The sequence below is a fragment of the Populus nigra genome, chromosome 3 (genome assembly GCF_951802175.1).
Source record: "Populus nigra chromosome 3, ddPopNigr1.1, whole genome shotgun sequence".
In the NCBI taxonomy this organism is placed as follows: Eukaryota; Viridiplantae; Streptophyta; class Magnoliopsida; order Malpighiales; family Salicaceae; genus Populus; species Populus nigra.
This window is the reverse complement of record NC_084854.1, coordinates 24,829,058-24,843,872: the sequence shown is the minus strand read 5'-3', so window position 1 is coordinate 24,843,872 and position 14,815 is coordinate 24,829,058. Positions and strand designations below refer to the sequence as shown.

At 31.3% G+C, this 14,815-nt stretch overlaps 1 protein-coding gene across 1 annotated transcript; it reads right to left on the bottom strand.

Annotated features, from left to right (window-relative positions):
• Positions 1-2,407: 2,407 nt before the first annotated feature.
• Positions 2,408-9,043, bottom strand: LOC133690053 (stomatal closure-related actin-binding protein 2-like). The gene is made up of 13 exons (XM_062110200.1): positions 8,770-9,043; positions 7,587-7,888; positions 7,190-7,318; positions 6,801-6,893; positions 6,261-6,407; positions 5,849-5,917; positions 4,798-4,881; positions 4,475-4,655; positions 3,931-4,047; positions 3,431-3,489; positions 3,113-3,247; positions 2,812-2,964; positions 2,408-2,688 (listed from the first exon to the last, which is right to left on the bottom strand). The coding sequence occupies exons 2-13, from the start codon at positions 7,869-7,871 to the stop codon at positions 2,656-2,658; spliced, it is 1,485 nt and encodes a 494-aa protein (XP_061966184.1). The 5' UTR covers positions 7,872-7,888; positions 8,770-9,043; the 3' UTR covers positions 2,408-2,655.
• Between the last annotated feature and the right edge of the window lie 5,772 nt (positions 9,044-14,815).

Sequence of the window (14,815 nt, the reverse complement as noted above, 5' to 3'; positions counted from 1 at the left end):
GTCTAGAGAGCGCCATAGCTTTATAGCCGTTAGTGAGATTGGAGTCCGTGGGCTAAAGTTACCGTCGTGTTAAAATATTGCAAACAAGGTAAGAAAGTATGGATGTGCTAATGCCACTTCAAGTTTAATTAAATTTCCGTGCTACGAGTTACATTACCTTGCCGCTTTCACAGATACTGACGCGTGTCCTGTTATGACTATGGTTTGAAGGAGATTTGGTGACATGAATGTTAAGGTGAACGAGTTGTTCCTTTCTCTTCTTCTTCTTCTTCTTCTTTTTTTTTGAATTTCTTTTCCCTTTTAGATCATAAAAAAAATGAAATCAAATCCATAAAAGTGTTTAATTTATTAAAAATTAAATAATAATAATAATAATATAAAATAATAATAATTTATTGTTTTCTTTGTTGATGTAAACTATTGTATGATAAAAAAACAATTATTGTTTTATTCTCTAAGATGGAAATATTTTACGAGATTATGTTTTTCATTAAATAATAAGTCTGTCTGCTAATTAATTCTTGTATTTTCCTTATTAACAATTTTTTCATATATATATTTAACATCAAACAATTATTTCCAAGTAGATTTTGTTAACATTAGTAAATAAAGAAATATAATGTATTTATAAAAAAAAAACATTTTTCATATAAAGTATTTTTCAAAAAAAAATTATTTTACATGAAACAAATATAGCCTTTATTTTAAAATGAATTTTACTTTTCCTTTTAAACTTTAAAGTTAATATACAAATAACTCAACAAAATTTAAGCATCCAACTAGTTGCAGTGTTTATTTTTGTTAAGAAAATATAATTCCTATTAATACAAAAAAATATAAATTTAAATAAATCATCAACCTGAGCTTTTTAATGTTTAATATGATATATGCTTTTATCTAACATTAATGGAATTTAATTAGAATGAAAGCATATGTAAAAATGTTGCCTTTGGTCTTCTTCTTCCTTTTTTAATAGAGAATATAAAATCAACTCAATTAATTATTTTAACAATAATAGTTACCAATTGGATAGCCCATCACATCGCAGAAGCATCTTTCACTTCAAAAAATATTTATCGTATTTAAAAAGGTATATTTTATTAGTTATTTTTTGGAGATAATTAATATATATATATAGAAAACATCTATAACATACCAAAACAATATAAATATCTCTATATAAATTTTTTTATCTTAATTATGTCTTTCTACTTCTTTAAAATAATCTCAAAAAATAACTAATATAATATAGCTAACAAATTAAGCTAATTAATTATTCAAGCTCATCTAATAAAACATTTCCATGTCTTATATATTTTTTCACCGTTGATGCATTGATCAAGCTATATTTATGAGATCCGGATGGATATAATTTTTTTTAAAATTAAGTTATAAGTTTGCTGAGTTAATCTAAATGACTATACAAACTAATTTGAGACTAAGCTTTATTAAGTGGGTCATTAGCTGATGCTCATGTTTATTTATATGTTTCAAAAGTGTTTTTTTAAAAGAAATTTATTTTTGTTTATTTTAAATTAATATTTTTTTCATACTCTGATATCAAAAATAATTTTATAAAAATAAAAAATTATTATTTTAATATATTTTCGAGTGAAAAACACTTTAAAAAACAATCGTAACCACGTTAGTAAACAAGCTCGAAGTGTAATTACAATAGATCAATATAGTATTTGCAAGCTTAAAATGTCACTGAGTTATTTTAATGGACAATTCTGTTTGAGTGCTAATTCATAAATCTTGCGAATGTTCCGCTGTAACTACATGTGATTTTATCTTCTTTTCACCATGCTCCCTAACTTGCCTAAAAGAAGCCATATTTGATTGCTATTAACTATACAATCCATTGCTTTGTAATGTCATTAAAATATTAATTCAACAAATTTATATAATACATGGTTCGGGTACATTTAGCAGTGTTTGGCACTCTGTTTCAAAAGAAGTTCTAAAAAAATTTGAATTTTTTTTTTTAAATTAATATGTTCAAATCATTCAAAACTAATTTTTAAAAAATAAAAAAAATTATTTTAATATATTTTAAAATGATAAGCACTTTAAAAAGCAACCACCCACTACAATACATGTGGAGCATCACATGTAAAACATCAAAATGATGCTTTTAACAAGGTATACCACATCGCCAAACACAATACTTCGAGGGGGTTTAGCTTAGAGGTAGCTTGTGTTTTTTTGAGTAAAAAACATGTTTTTATAGCTTTTAGAGGTGTGGTGTATGCTTAAAAAGTATTGTACCTTTGACAAAAAGCCACCAAACCTCTAAACCAAACATAAATCAACCCTCATTCTACCCTTGTTGTGTCAAAAACCACAAATGGTTAAATACTAGATGGAAAAAAGCCAAAACTTGTGCACAAAGTTGTTAAAGATATACAAGAAGACACAAAGAACCAATCAATCAAAAATGGTTAATTTGTTACAGCAGAGGATTAGGCAAACAAAAAACTATGCCTAAAACGACAGCAACCAAATTAGTCGAAATCCAAAAACAATCAGAAAGGTGTATTCTTCTTTCACCATGTCAAACACACACACATACAAATACAATCAATCAAGCTGTGAAAACCTGATTATACTCGCATCTTGTTAAATAAAAAAAATGGTCAGTCACATTTTCTTCTATGCTTGATCTTCTGGTCCAGCAAGTATGACCTGCAATTGCGAGGGTTTACGTGAGGGACGAGAAAGTGTTTTAGCAAAATATCATGGAAATGGACAGCTTGTAATGCTGAAATGATTGTATTGGTGTATAAATAGAAATAATAAAAAAGGTACCCCATTGCAATCATAGGCGTATTTCCTGGCGAGCATTATCGCTGCATTCCTATCTCGCTCTGAGTTGAATGTTAATACGAATGAAAGGCCCTTCCTTGGTTGCCAAAACAATGACTTTGCAGCAGTGTTGCTGTTGGTTCTAACTCCACATAACTGCAGGTAGAAAAGGGCAATGGTCAACCTAGGATTCAAAATCTTTGCTTCCAGTGGCATGAAGTGAGATTGATTCTAATGAACCATAAATTGCAATCAGAGAGATACAACAAACTCATTAGCAGTGTAGTTGGTCCTGTTGTTTTACCAGCATTGACATTGAATAAATTTCTCTAGCCTTTGTAATCCACCCTCTGCAAAGCTTTATCCTCATTTTCCCAACATTAAACACATGGACAGAATGTGATGCATGATCTTGCCCATTCATCTGGGAAATAACCACCTGCATTACATGAAATGTCAAAACCAAGTAAAAATAAGTGAAATACATGTAATATCGTCATGTGCGCGTTTATTCTCGCATGTGTGTTTGCTTTTGGAAGATGACCATAATACATATTATTTCAATACAATAAGAAACATCAAGCAGAAACGAAAGGGAAAGGGAAAGAACAAGGTCACATACGCTAAATTCGAAGCTAGATTTTCTCAAGAGATTCTCTACATGGCTTGCCAATCCTGCAGCTGTTATGAGTAATTTGATGGGTTAGTATATATCTTGAGCACCACTAATAATAGAAGAACCCTGTCTAGCAATCCGATAGAGATTACACAAAAAATGATAAGAATAGCAGGGAAAAGGAGGGATTGGACAACTACAGAACTGTCACACCCCACCCAAGCCCGTGGAGCATCACATTCTTCCCCCGTTTTGATTCCATTCTATCATGCCCCAAGCCAGGGAGAGAGGCCTGCTGTGCAACTAAACTACCTCTAGACCTACAAGTGCAACATTGAGTTGGGCCTATTTGTCCTCGCTACCCAAAAGAAATTCCTTGCTGCGCATAGGTCCATTGGCCATTCCTTTTATCTAATTCAAATTCCTTATAATCCTGACATGTGGGATAATAGAGCATCACAAGAACGATATTGTTATCTACATGATATTTCATAATTAACACCAACCAGGTTCAATGGGACCAGAAGTTGTTACACTGACTTTCTGGCCATTTGAAACAATGTCCACTTGCAATACTCGGCCAACATCAAAGGGTTCCGGAGCATAGAATGTTTTGTCGGCACCTGCAGAGAAAATATTGAATTATGTAAGATGGAGGAGAAGGATACAAGATAACAAATGTAAAGGCTCCTTAATCATCTCGGCTGCCATCTTTAAGATGCACGGGAAGCCTTAAAAGAAAGGACACGGAGAAGAATGTCAATGCTTGAAATGCCTAGTGAATTTCATCACTGATGACACAATCTAGGATTGTGCTTAAGGAGGCTTAAGACTAAACTGGACAGTGGAAACCTATTTTTTTTTAAAGCAAATTCCAGATAAAGCAACGTGAGATACAAAACCATTATTAATACCAATAGAGCATTCTGCTTCTGGAAGAACTTCTTGAACCTCCATTAATAGGGAGGAAGCAAAGCAAAACACAAAATATATTACAAATTGATCAAAGAGGTATCTTTCCTAAACATGCGACAAAATCCAACTGAATACCTGAAATAACTTCATGTTGGCTGCCTTCAGATGATACGCGGTACCACTGAACTGAACACTTCGAAAGGGGTGGAGAACCATCCGAACGAGGCTTGAGTTGTAGAGATGAACCTAGAGTTTCAGAACCATCTAGGACATATGGAGCAGATTTATTCTGCTCAGCTCTCTTGCTCTTTGCCAGCTAGAAAAGAAAAGGTAAACATCAGCACAACGTTCTGACATGTATTAAAAGAAAACTTATATCATGTCAGCCAAAGCGAAATATTATAAAAGAAATTGTTTGCATGAGAGAATTTAGAAAACTATGACAGCGTAAAACAAACCTCTTTTTGAAGTTTAACTGAAACTATAGACTTCTCCCGAATTTGATTTCGTAGTGCACGAAGTTCATGCTCCATGTCCATAACCTGTGAAAGTGTTGTATGTGTACGGTCAATAAAATATTGTTAAATGAAACCATATCACAACTGGATAAAATGAGCCTTGTGCATAAAATGTTGTTAGAAAAAAGAACGAGGCTAATATTAAAATTACCATCAATAGATCGTTTTAAGGTTATGTGAAGAAAGATAAGTAACTCTACAAGTTGAACAATTATATAATGGAGATATACATTCTTCATGTCACAGTTTCATTTCTAGGCCCGAATATTTGTGCCCAGGACAACCAAGAAAAATGCAAAAGAGCAGGCAAATAAAGCATTTGTGCAAGTGTAATTGATGTAAATAGAACATTACATAAACAGTGGAGCACGAACCATTTTCAAAGAACCAATCTCTCTCAATTGATTTACCAATTCATGTATCAAGTATCTATTTGATCACACATCACAAAACAACTTTCATCCTGTTAACATGATGGATTTTATTTACATGAAACTTGCAGTTGTCACGATTCAGCCACGATCACTGCCAGCCATTTACAAATGCAATTTCATAATCAAAGGACTGGGAATGAAGATATCATAACTACAGTGTCCATCTTAACACCAATGAAGCAGTAGTACGAACCATATGGTTCAAGTTGAAAATATTGAGAGGAAAAGGGCTATATCAACCATGAAATTCACTTCAATGAGTTCTGGTGATAAGAAATTTTGTGCTACAAAAAGAGCAGCTAACCATGATTTGTAGAAAATTAAGGGGATAGTCTTATTTGAATTGCAGGGTCATAATGTGCTAACAATGACTCATTTGGGTTAAACTTAATTGAATGTTATGAATTAGAACAAACCAAACAAGAAGTAAAAAAGGATGATCCAATCAAATCAACAGTCTTGTAGTGACCCCAGTGTGTCAGTTCTATGCAATAATAAGACAGGACAATAAATATCCCATCTGCCATCACAAATGAGAAGGGACAGTATCAATGTACCTTGCTTGGCTGATGCAATAATTTTATTCTTCTAGCCTCTTGAACCTCCTCAACTAGTTCCTCCACATCCTGCAGTAACAAGCGTGTTAACACGGATATTGTCATGGCATGTTTGATAGCCATCTCATGCTCCAATTGATATTACAGACCTTGTATTTGTATTGTTTTATGCAAAATGCTATTGTAGTAACTGTATAAAGAAAACATAGCAAAGCTTCTAAAGGAACAGTATATGACATTATGCCATGTCCACAAATCTCCAGCATTACAGTGAACAAAATGATGCAAAATCATGTTTATGAAAGAATATGCAATTTTAGCAATACGATAGGAAAAATTTGGTGTGTTAGATGGAATTAACTGAGTGACAACAAATGATTTAATAGAAGACATTCAAAGATGAAAAACTCACAGCAGCCTGGTTTTTCGAATTTTGAGCATCCCTTTCTTCTTCATCTAGGGCTTCTCCAATCCTTTGCACAACTGCTCTGGCACTCTCAATTTCAGCACAAGCAAAAGATTTTTCTTGGTTCACTAACTTTTTAGCATCTTCAGAAGCCTGGAGACAAAAATAAAATAAAAATTAATATTGCTAAGGATTTTAGAAGGTGGACAAGAAAAGGCTAAATAAGAAGTGCATTCACACAAGGTTTTCACATGCACAAATTACTGAAACCTCATCAATCAAAAGGGGAGCATTAGGACCACAGCTCCAAGGCATTATTCTAGGATAACCAATGGTTAGGCCATTAGGAAGAGAGAATCACATAGTATCCTAAGTGATACAAAACCTCAAAGTCCAACCTATCCTATGTTTGATTTACTAAGCAGCATAAGAAACTAAGGGGAAATGCCACACTTTGAAGTTATGAAAGGTTACAACTTGATATATTTGTCCAGGAAGAAGTAGTTCCTTAAATCTATATGCAAATTTATAACATTATCGACCAACCTGTTTAAGAAAGTTGGCCAGCTTTTTCACTTCAAATTTTTCTTGAATTAATTCTCCTTCGTTTTGAGTCAGTTTAACCGCTAATGCCTCCACCTGCATAAAAGATTATAGTTGACAACAATTATCATATTGCAAATGTAGAAACAGAATTATAAATGCACTTGCAAGAAGGCTTCTTCAGTAAATTGTAAAGAAAGACAGAAGTTACTGGAAGCAAAAACAACAAAATACAATTAGAAGCTGAAAATGGTAACTAAATTATACAGAGGTGTTAAATGCATATTGAAAATATCAACCACATGTTACCACTTGAAACATAAAGATGACTGTCTGCCTATCAATGGCTTTTATACAGAAAAGAAAATGGAAAAGTGGGGGAAAAGACTGACCATAGATATGGCTTTCTCCACATCCTCCTTGTTTCGCCCGGCCATTCGACCTCTTAATGATTCCAGGGCATCTCTAAGCTTCTTTAAAAGAACATGTCCTTCCAAAGAAGCCACCTCTCTAAGCTTTGCCTGAAAGTCGGAGAAACAAGTATGAGTAATTTTGTCATCTATCCACATCAAAAGAACATACTCTTTTAAGAAAAGATCAGCTGAAAGGGAAAGGGCAGATGGCCTTTGATTGAGCTAAGTAAATAAAGGGTATAGATTTCAATTGCAAGAAGAAGGCAGGCCGTGTTCAATGTTAAATGAGTATTCCTCAATTGTGCACATGCATGTGTGCGTGTCACGCATAAATAACAAATAAAACCACATCGAAAAAATGACAAAGTTAGATAACCTCTTCAGCCAACTTAGCAGCAGCAGTCAAGTTCTTGTCAAATTTACAGGCAAGGTCACGAACTGAGAGTCGCTTGTGCTGATCTGACAGCTGCATAGTTTCCTGTTCAACAACTTCCTTTAAAGATGGACCCTTGTTGTCCTCCTTTGGCTCTTCCAAAATCTGATTATCAGGTCCTAATTTATATTTTGGAAACCCATCAGAAGCAAAGCTCACATCAGCCGAAACAGGAAAAATTACTTCTCCCTGCATATTTTCCTCAATTTCTGGACTTATCTTCGTCATTTACTCAGATTAGGTTCCTGCTCTCCATAAGACAATCCCAAAAAAAAAAAACATCAAACTTTAAACCTTAAATAGGAGAAAAGGAAAATCTAAAGACACATTGAAACTTCACCCCTCACAAAACTTCACAGCACAAAGCTCCAGAATTTGTGCAGATTAAAAAACCTTGAGTATTGATCGTTGATATTTAGTTGTATTGAAAAGAACACAATCAAACCAAGGAAATTACTATTCAAATGCACAAAGGCAGAAAGGATTTGAAGTCAATGAAGGGCCGTATATTACATTGAGTAAAGATATGCAAGAAATTAATGGTTAAGTTTACAAATTAAATGGAAACTCAACTTGCTAGTGCCAGCAAGTAACAAGTCTCGCAGAGCATCAAACTTCAAATAACTTCCTACTTCAAACCAAATTATGAGCTTCATTTAAAGAACAGAATGTTCATCGATCTGCAGCAACACTGGTCTCCAATTTCCAACACAATTTCCCGAGCTACTCTAATGGTGCAAAAAAGCATGATCCAGCTCAAAAATACAGCCATGGAAAAAAAGGGGGAGAGACAAATGTCATCCAAATGAAGCTTTTAATAAAAGCAGGAGACAAATTAGTCCATAAAAGTATGTTCTTTACTTATAGTTGCAGTTACCAAGTATATGTCTTCAACTACATTTCAACAACTCCAACCCTCATTACCAAATATCTCTACAGAACAAATTCTTCACCAACCAAGCCATAAACTTTCTTCTGGGAAGTTAAACACACAACATAATCACATTCCAGATTCTCAAGCAGCTCTCAAAATCACAGCCAAGATCAAAACTTTACTGCTAAAAAGCAAAACTTGAGCTCCAAACCTTAAAATATATATATAAGACAGAAAAAAAAAAGAACTTACAGAGATATCAGCACGAAAAAATAGCTTAACAACAGTTCATGCAAGAAGGATTCTTGTAGCAAGTTGACACTGCAAGATTACAGAGAAAGAGAGGGGGGAGGAGGAGGATGTGAAGTAAGAAGAGAAGGTGAAGAATCTTAAGGAGGGGGAATTACTTTAGTAAAAGAAAAGGACTTAGTTGGGGTAGCCTGACTGCCTAACTTTCTTTTCTTGCTCTGTGTTTAATGTCTCCTTCTCTCTCAACAACATCAGCAATGAATGTGTCATGTTAGTGTGTGATTTTTGGTGTTATAAAACAAAACAATGTGTGTGGTCAAATTGTTAAAAGTGAGAGCCAAAGCCTGCTGCTCTCTTCATGCTTGGTCCCACCTTCTTGTTGTGGTAGGGTTTGGGGTTTTTTCACTTTATTAAAATATAACCATTCAACTCGTCGGTTTTTTATTTTAAAAAAACATGTTAAAATAATATAAAAACTTTTATAGCATTTAATGACTTTTTATTAGTTATTTTATAATTTTATTTTGAAATAAAATATTTTAATAAAATAAAATAAAATTTATACTTATAAAACATAATAAAAAATACTTTCACTTGTAATTTTTTTTCCTGCTCACATCTATTTTTTAAAAAATATATATTAATAAAATATTACTAGTTACTTTGTCTTTCTCTTGTTTAACCATTGATAGCTAATGATAAGGTATTTTTGTACTAGTTTCCATCTTATTAAGATTGAATTCTTTTTCTATTTGGTTTAAAATAAATTATTCACATTTAAATTAATTAATTTCTCAACATTTGCTTTGCACATGTATTATTTAAGTATTTTATGATTTTTTTTTATCATTTCTAGTAGATTTTCTAGAATCATGAATGTTTATTAAATAAACATGTTTGTTTTTCAATTAGTTCTATATAAATTTTGATGATTATAATTAAACTAATTTTTTAAAAAAATGTTGAACCATAGAAAAATAATTTTTAACCTGACTAAAGTAAAATTAAGGACATAAATTGAATTATCTTTCAAAATTAGTTATTGATAGTTAGATCAATATACATAACAAGAATAATAGTATTTTCAATTATAGTTATAAAACATAATAATATATTTCACTTAACATTATATTATTATGTTTTATATTAGCTTTTTTTATGTTTTTCTTTAACTTTTGATGGTGAAAATAAAGTATCTACATATATGTGTATGTGGGTGAATAATTACTCAGTAGCTATGTCTAATTATGTGTTTTTCATTTAAAAATATATTAATAATTCTATATTTTTTAAATTAATATATATTAAAATTATTAAAAAAACACAAATTAATATTTTTTTTTGCGAAACACGCTCAAACACATATTGTGCCTGGAAATTTTAGAATTGTAATATTTTGAAATAAGAAAAAAGAAAAAAAGTAATAACATATTCCGTGGATTGAATGGAGGCCCTCATAGAGAATGAAGTTACAGGTACGCAGACAGTCCAAGTTAAAAACAGGGATAGGATTAGATGCGTCAAGCAGTCAAATACCGCGAGAGAGGTATGCATGGAGATTTGGTGCCCCTGAGAGTGTGGCCACGAGAAAGGCTGTCAGAGTCATTTATTTTGCTTGACTCTTCTGGATTTTGGCCTAAACCCAATCTCTCCCATATCAAGAAATACCACAAATTAACATTTTTTTTCCAACTCCACAAGGTCCGTCCAGAGACCACCATCATTTGCATTGAGAAATGAGCACACCCACGTCAGTATTGAGAGGTATCATTTAACTTGATATATCCTGAATTTATTTTAAAAAAAATTATTAATTTGGTTTTTGTAAATTTTAAAGCATGTAAAATTAATTAAGATACGTATAAATTTTTTAAGATATGAAATAACACTCACATTAATAAAAACCAAAAATTATCATTGCATTTTCACTCCATTGTAAACATATCCAATGTATTAGATGGTGCATTTGATAATGCATAGCTTAATCTTCAATCAAGTTAAAATAATGTTTTTTTTTAATTTAATATCAATATATCAAAACTATTGAATATTTTTTTTGCAAAGATTAAACTGCATTATTAAATATACTTAAAAGAATTAAACTTTGTGATTAATATATCATATTTTTCTAAAATGCCTTTAGTTAAAAAAACAAAACGTTAATGCTTTAAAAAAATACTATCAAGAATAATAAAAAAGAACCGGTGGAACTTGGGATCAGTAATAATAAAAAATCTACGAGGAGGTGTTTGGAAGTATGGTAGTGATTGATTTTCAAGGTATTTTTTGCTCGAAAATATATAAAATAATATTATTTTTTTATTTTTTAAAAAACCATGTTTAACATCAATACATCAAAACCATCCAAAAATATAAAAAAAATTTAAACGAAAAAAATTAGGTTTTTAAAAAACACGATTTCTTAAGGTTATTTAAAAAGTAAAACTAGATTCACCAATACGCAAATTGAATCGATATGGGAAAGAATGGCAAACCTTGCATGTGAAAGACGAATCCAGACACCATTATAGTACTCGAAATTGATTGTTGAAAAGAAACAAGAGAGCATAAATTAAAAATAACACCCCGAAAGAGACTTGAGCGGAAGGATTTCAGTGTTTCTCCTTCTTTAACTTCTTCACTTTATGGCAGGCTCCACGGGTGCACTATATGCCATCAATCCAAACATGGCCCAGCAATTTATTACAGAAACAAAACAAAATAAATAAATCAAACTACTAATAATAAGAGAAATACTAAATTAATTAAGCTGTATGTGTACGTACGTACTGGTACTGTTTCTTTAGTAATTTTGTTAAACAAGTCTTAATCAACCACCTTGTCACTTTAGGGAGCTTCTGCAAGAACCCTACACTGAATCCTCAAGGTATACCAGCAGGCTGTGGCATAATATAAATGGAGCTCTAAAGTTGCTTGTGGGCTAAGGTATGATGTTTGAAATGATGCTTAGTGACTGCTTGTCTGTTTTTACTGTAGTTTTTTCTTTTCACTCGAAAAATATCAAATTAATACTTATTTTAAATATTTTTGAATCACGGATAAATATCATGCATTATAATATTAAACATAAATTTAGTACTGGCAGATAAACGCCACGTACAATCAATTTAACACGGCTGGTTTGCTTTCAAGCCTTTGAGCTTTATGATGGATGGATTGTTTGTTTATTGATGGTTAGTGGGGGGCATTTGGTAGGTGATATTGGAGAAACTCGATTGTCTCTAATAATTTATCTAGCAGTGGAGGGTAGAGAGCATGATTAGGGTTCAACAAACTATATATGCCCTAGGAATCCCAGGAATTGTGCCCTAACTTTCCCCACTTTGGTGGACTTGTGGGGCTTTGGGTCTTAGCTTCTCATAGCCCACCATTCCCCATCTTTTTCCCGTCCTTTTAGATTGGAAAAAATGTTAGATATTTTTATCAATTTCCATATGTAAGTCCACATTGTTGGACTAATCTTACTTTTATTGGAAAATAATTTTGAGATAAGTAGTGTAGTTTCACCGACTTCCAAAGCTATTTAAACCCTATTTAAAACCCTTGGCTAGCCTTTTTTTTTCTTTTACTTTTTTTCTTTCTTTTGGGTGTTGTCAGATGGGTTGGAGCAAGTGGCTAGCCTTTTTTGTTCTTGATGGCAAGTGCTTTCTTTATCTTATTGCGAAGCCATCAAAATGTTTGCAATCATCCTCAACACCTTCACATGGTAGGGTCCAAACCCCAGCTTGCATGGGTTAGTCCCAATACGTTATTAAATGAACAAAGGCCATACCCTCATGGTGATATTGGTGCCAAATTTCCTGACAATTTGTCAATGATTCCTATCTAAAGCTCACGAAGAAGCAAAATCTATCATGCAAAAAGTTTTAGGCCCTGTAAAAGTAAGAAAATATTCGAAGAAAATCTAGCTGCACATACAGATGTCCTGTCCATGGAAGCATGAGCTTGTGCAATGACACTCACATTCAAAAGTAAGAGTATGGGTTGTTCTTAAAGTGGTTTTTATTTGAAAATATATCAAAATAAATAAAGAGAAAATCTTTAAACTTGAAATTTGTAATAGTTTATATTATTTTATATCTAATTTTTATCAAATAAATAAAAATAATGAGATTCGAACTCATGATCGCTTAACCATTAAGACTCTGATACTATATCAAAAAATCATCTCAACTCAGTAGCTAAAATTATAAGGTAAGGTTTCAATATATAATTTGTATTATTTTTTAACATCCTAGCTGATATTTGAGGATAGCAGTACTAAATCTCAGCTTTACTAATCTCATTTTACTCGACTATATGGTAACAAAAGACTAATTCAATTAGGAAATATTATGTTTTATTTATTTATTATAGAAAGATGACATATTTGTATTCAATCAATTCTATTTATAAAACAATCTTGAATTTTAGCCCTGATATATAGTGTAGCTTTGAATCACCCTCTCGAGATGAAAGAAATAAACATATGTAACAAGGAGATATGCACTTTGTGTTTTAAATATATAAAATTTTACTTCTAAATTATTTTAGAAACATATTTATTTTATATTTTTTCAACCACCCTCATTTTTAGCTTTTTTCATATATCATTACTATTCCTATGACGAGACATTAACAAACACAATATAGATGTTTTAGAGCTCCTATAGATAGATGTGAGTACATGTATAATCAAAATATATCATTTTAGTTAAATCATTCTAGTTTTTATAAGAATTTATTTTGGATTTTTCCTTGAATCAATCCAAAATTACATCGGAGTACATGGAGAGGAACCGTATTTTACTAGAAAATGTAATTTTCTAAAATGAAGAGAGTCATTGACATAACTTTTGCTTCTGTTTTTATATGTTTTTTTAAAATATGTTTTGCTTGAAAATATATTAATTTGATTGATTTTATAATTTTTTTATAGTTTTAATATATTGATATTAAAATTTTTAAAAAAATTATTTTTATATATTTTCAAGCATAAAATTATTATAAAAATATCACGCATCGCAATATCAAATATCTCGTTCAATTCGACTGTTAAAAATATACTCCAACAGCCATTGTTATTGACCTTTACCTTCCATTTTTTTCCGATGATCAAGCAACAAACATAGGTATAATGAATTTGATCTTAGATTAATCTTTACTTCTTTAGTTACTTTAGAAAGTTTGATGCTTGGTGTCGCTTCAAACAATCATGATTTAGCCATTAAAATATTTCACAAACAAATGGGACCATCCAAGTTAAGAACAACTAATATCTAAAAGCTTCCAACAAGCACTGGCTTGCCTTTTCTCTCCCAGGCTGTTTTTTTTTTTTTTTGTTACCTTAAATAATATGATAAATTATGACCGTTTGGTTAGGGTTTTGTTGGGAAATTAAAAAAAAAAAAAGAAACTGATTATATTGTTTGTTGGAAAATCGACAGAATTATAAATTTCCCAGTAAAACCCTAATACAAGGGCCATCTTCAAGAAATTATATTGTTTAGGATGAAAAATCAAGAAATTTTTAATTCGAGGGTAGTTTCCAAAGTTGAAGGAGTATTTTATAATTTATCCTTCTTAAATTAACACCACCTTTTGCAACCATACCGATATTAGGACTACTGTGATCAAAGATCAAAGAGAGATTGTTTGGTTGGGTGTTTTCATAATATATTAAAATAATTTTTATGTATTTTTTTTAATATTATCACATCAAAATTATTAAAATTAATTTGATGTTATCAAAATTATTTTTGATTACATCAATTTAATATTTTTTAAAACTAAAAATACTTTTAAAAAAACATTTAAAAATAAAAATAGAAATTATGAAGAACACCCCCATCCACTTCATAATGTAATATAATGCATGCCAAACTAATGTACATTATTTCAATCTCTTTTCATTACAGACTGCAGATTTGTCAGATTCGGATGCTCTTCAGATTGCATTTATACTTGTTTAGCCTAATCACTAAAAATCTAATTACATCTAGCGAGTTTAGTCATTTCAATATTTTGTTTGATTTAACTAAAAAATTTA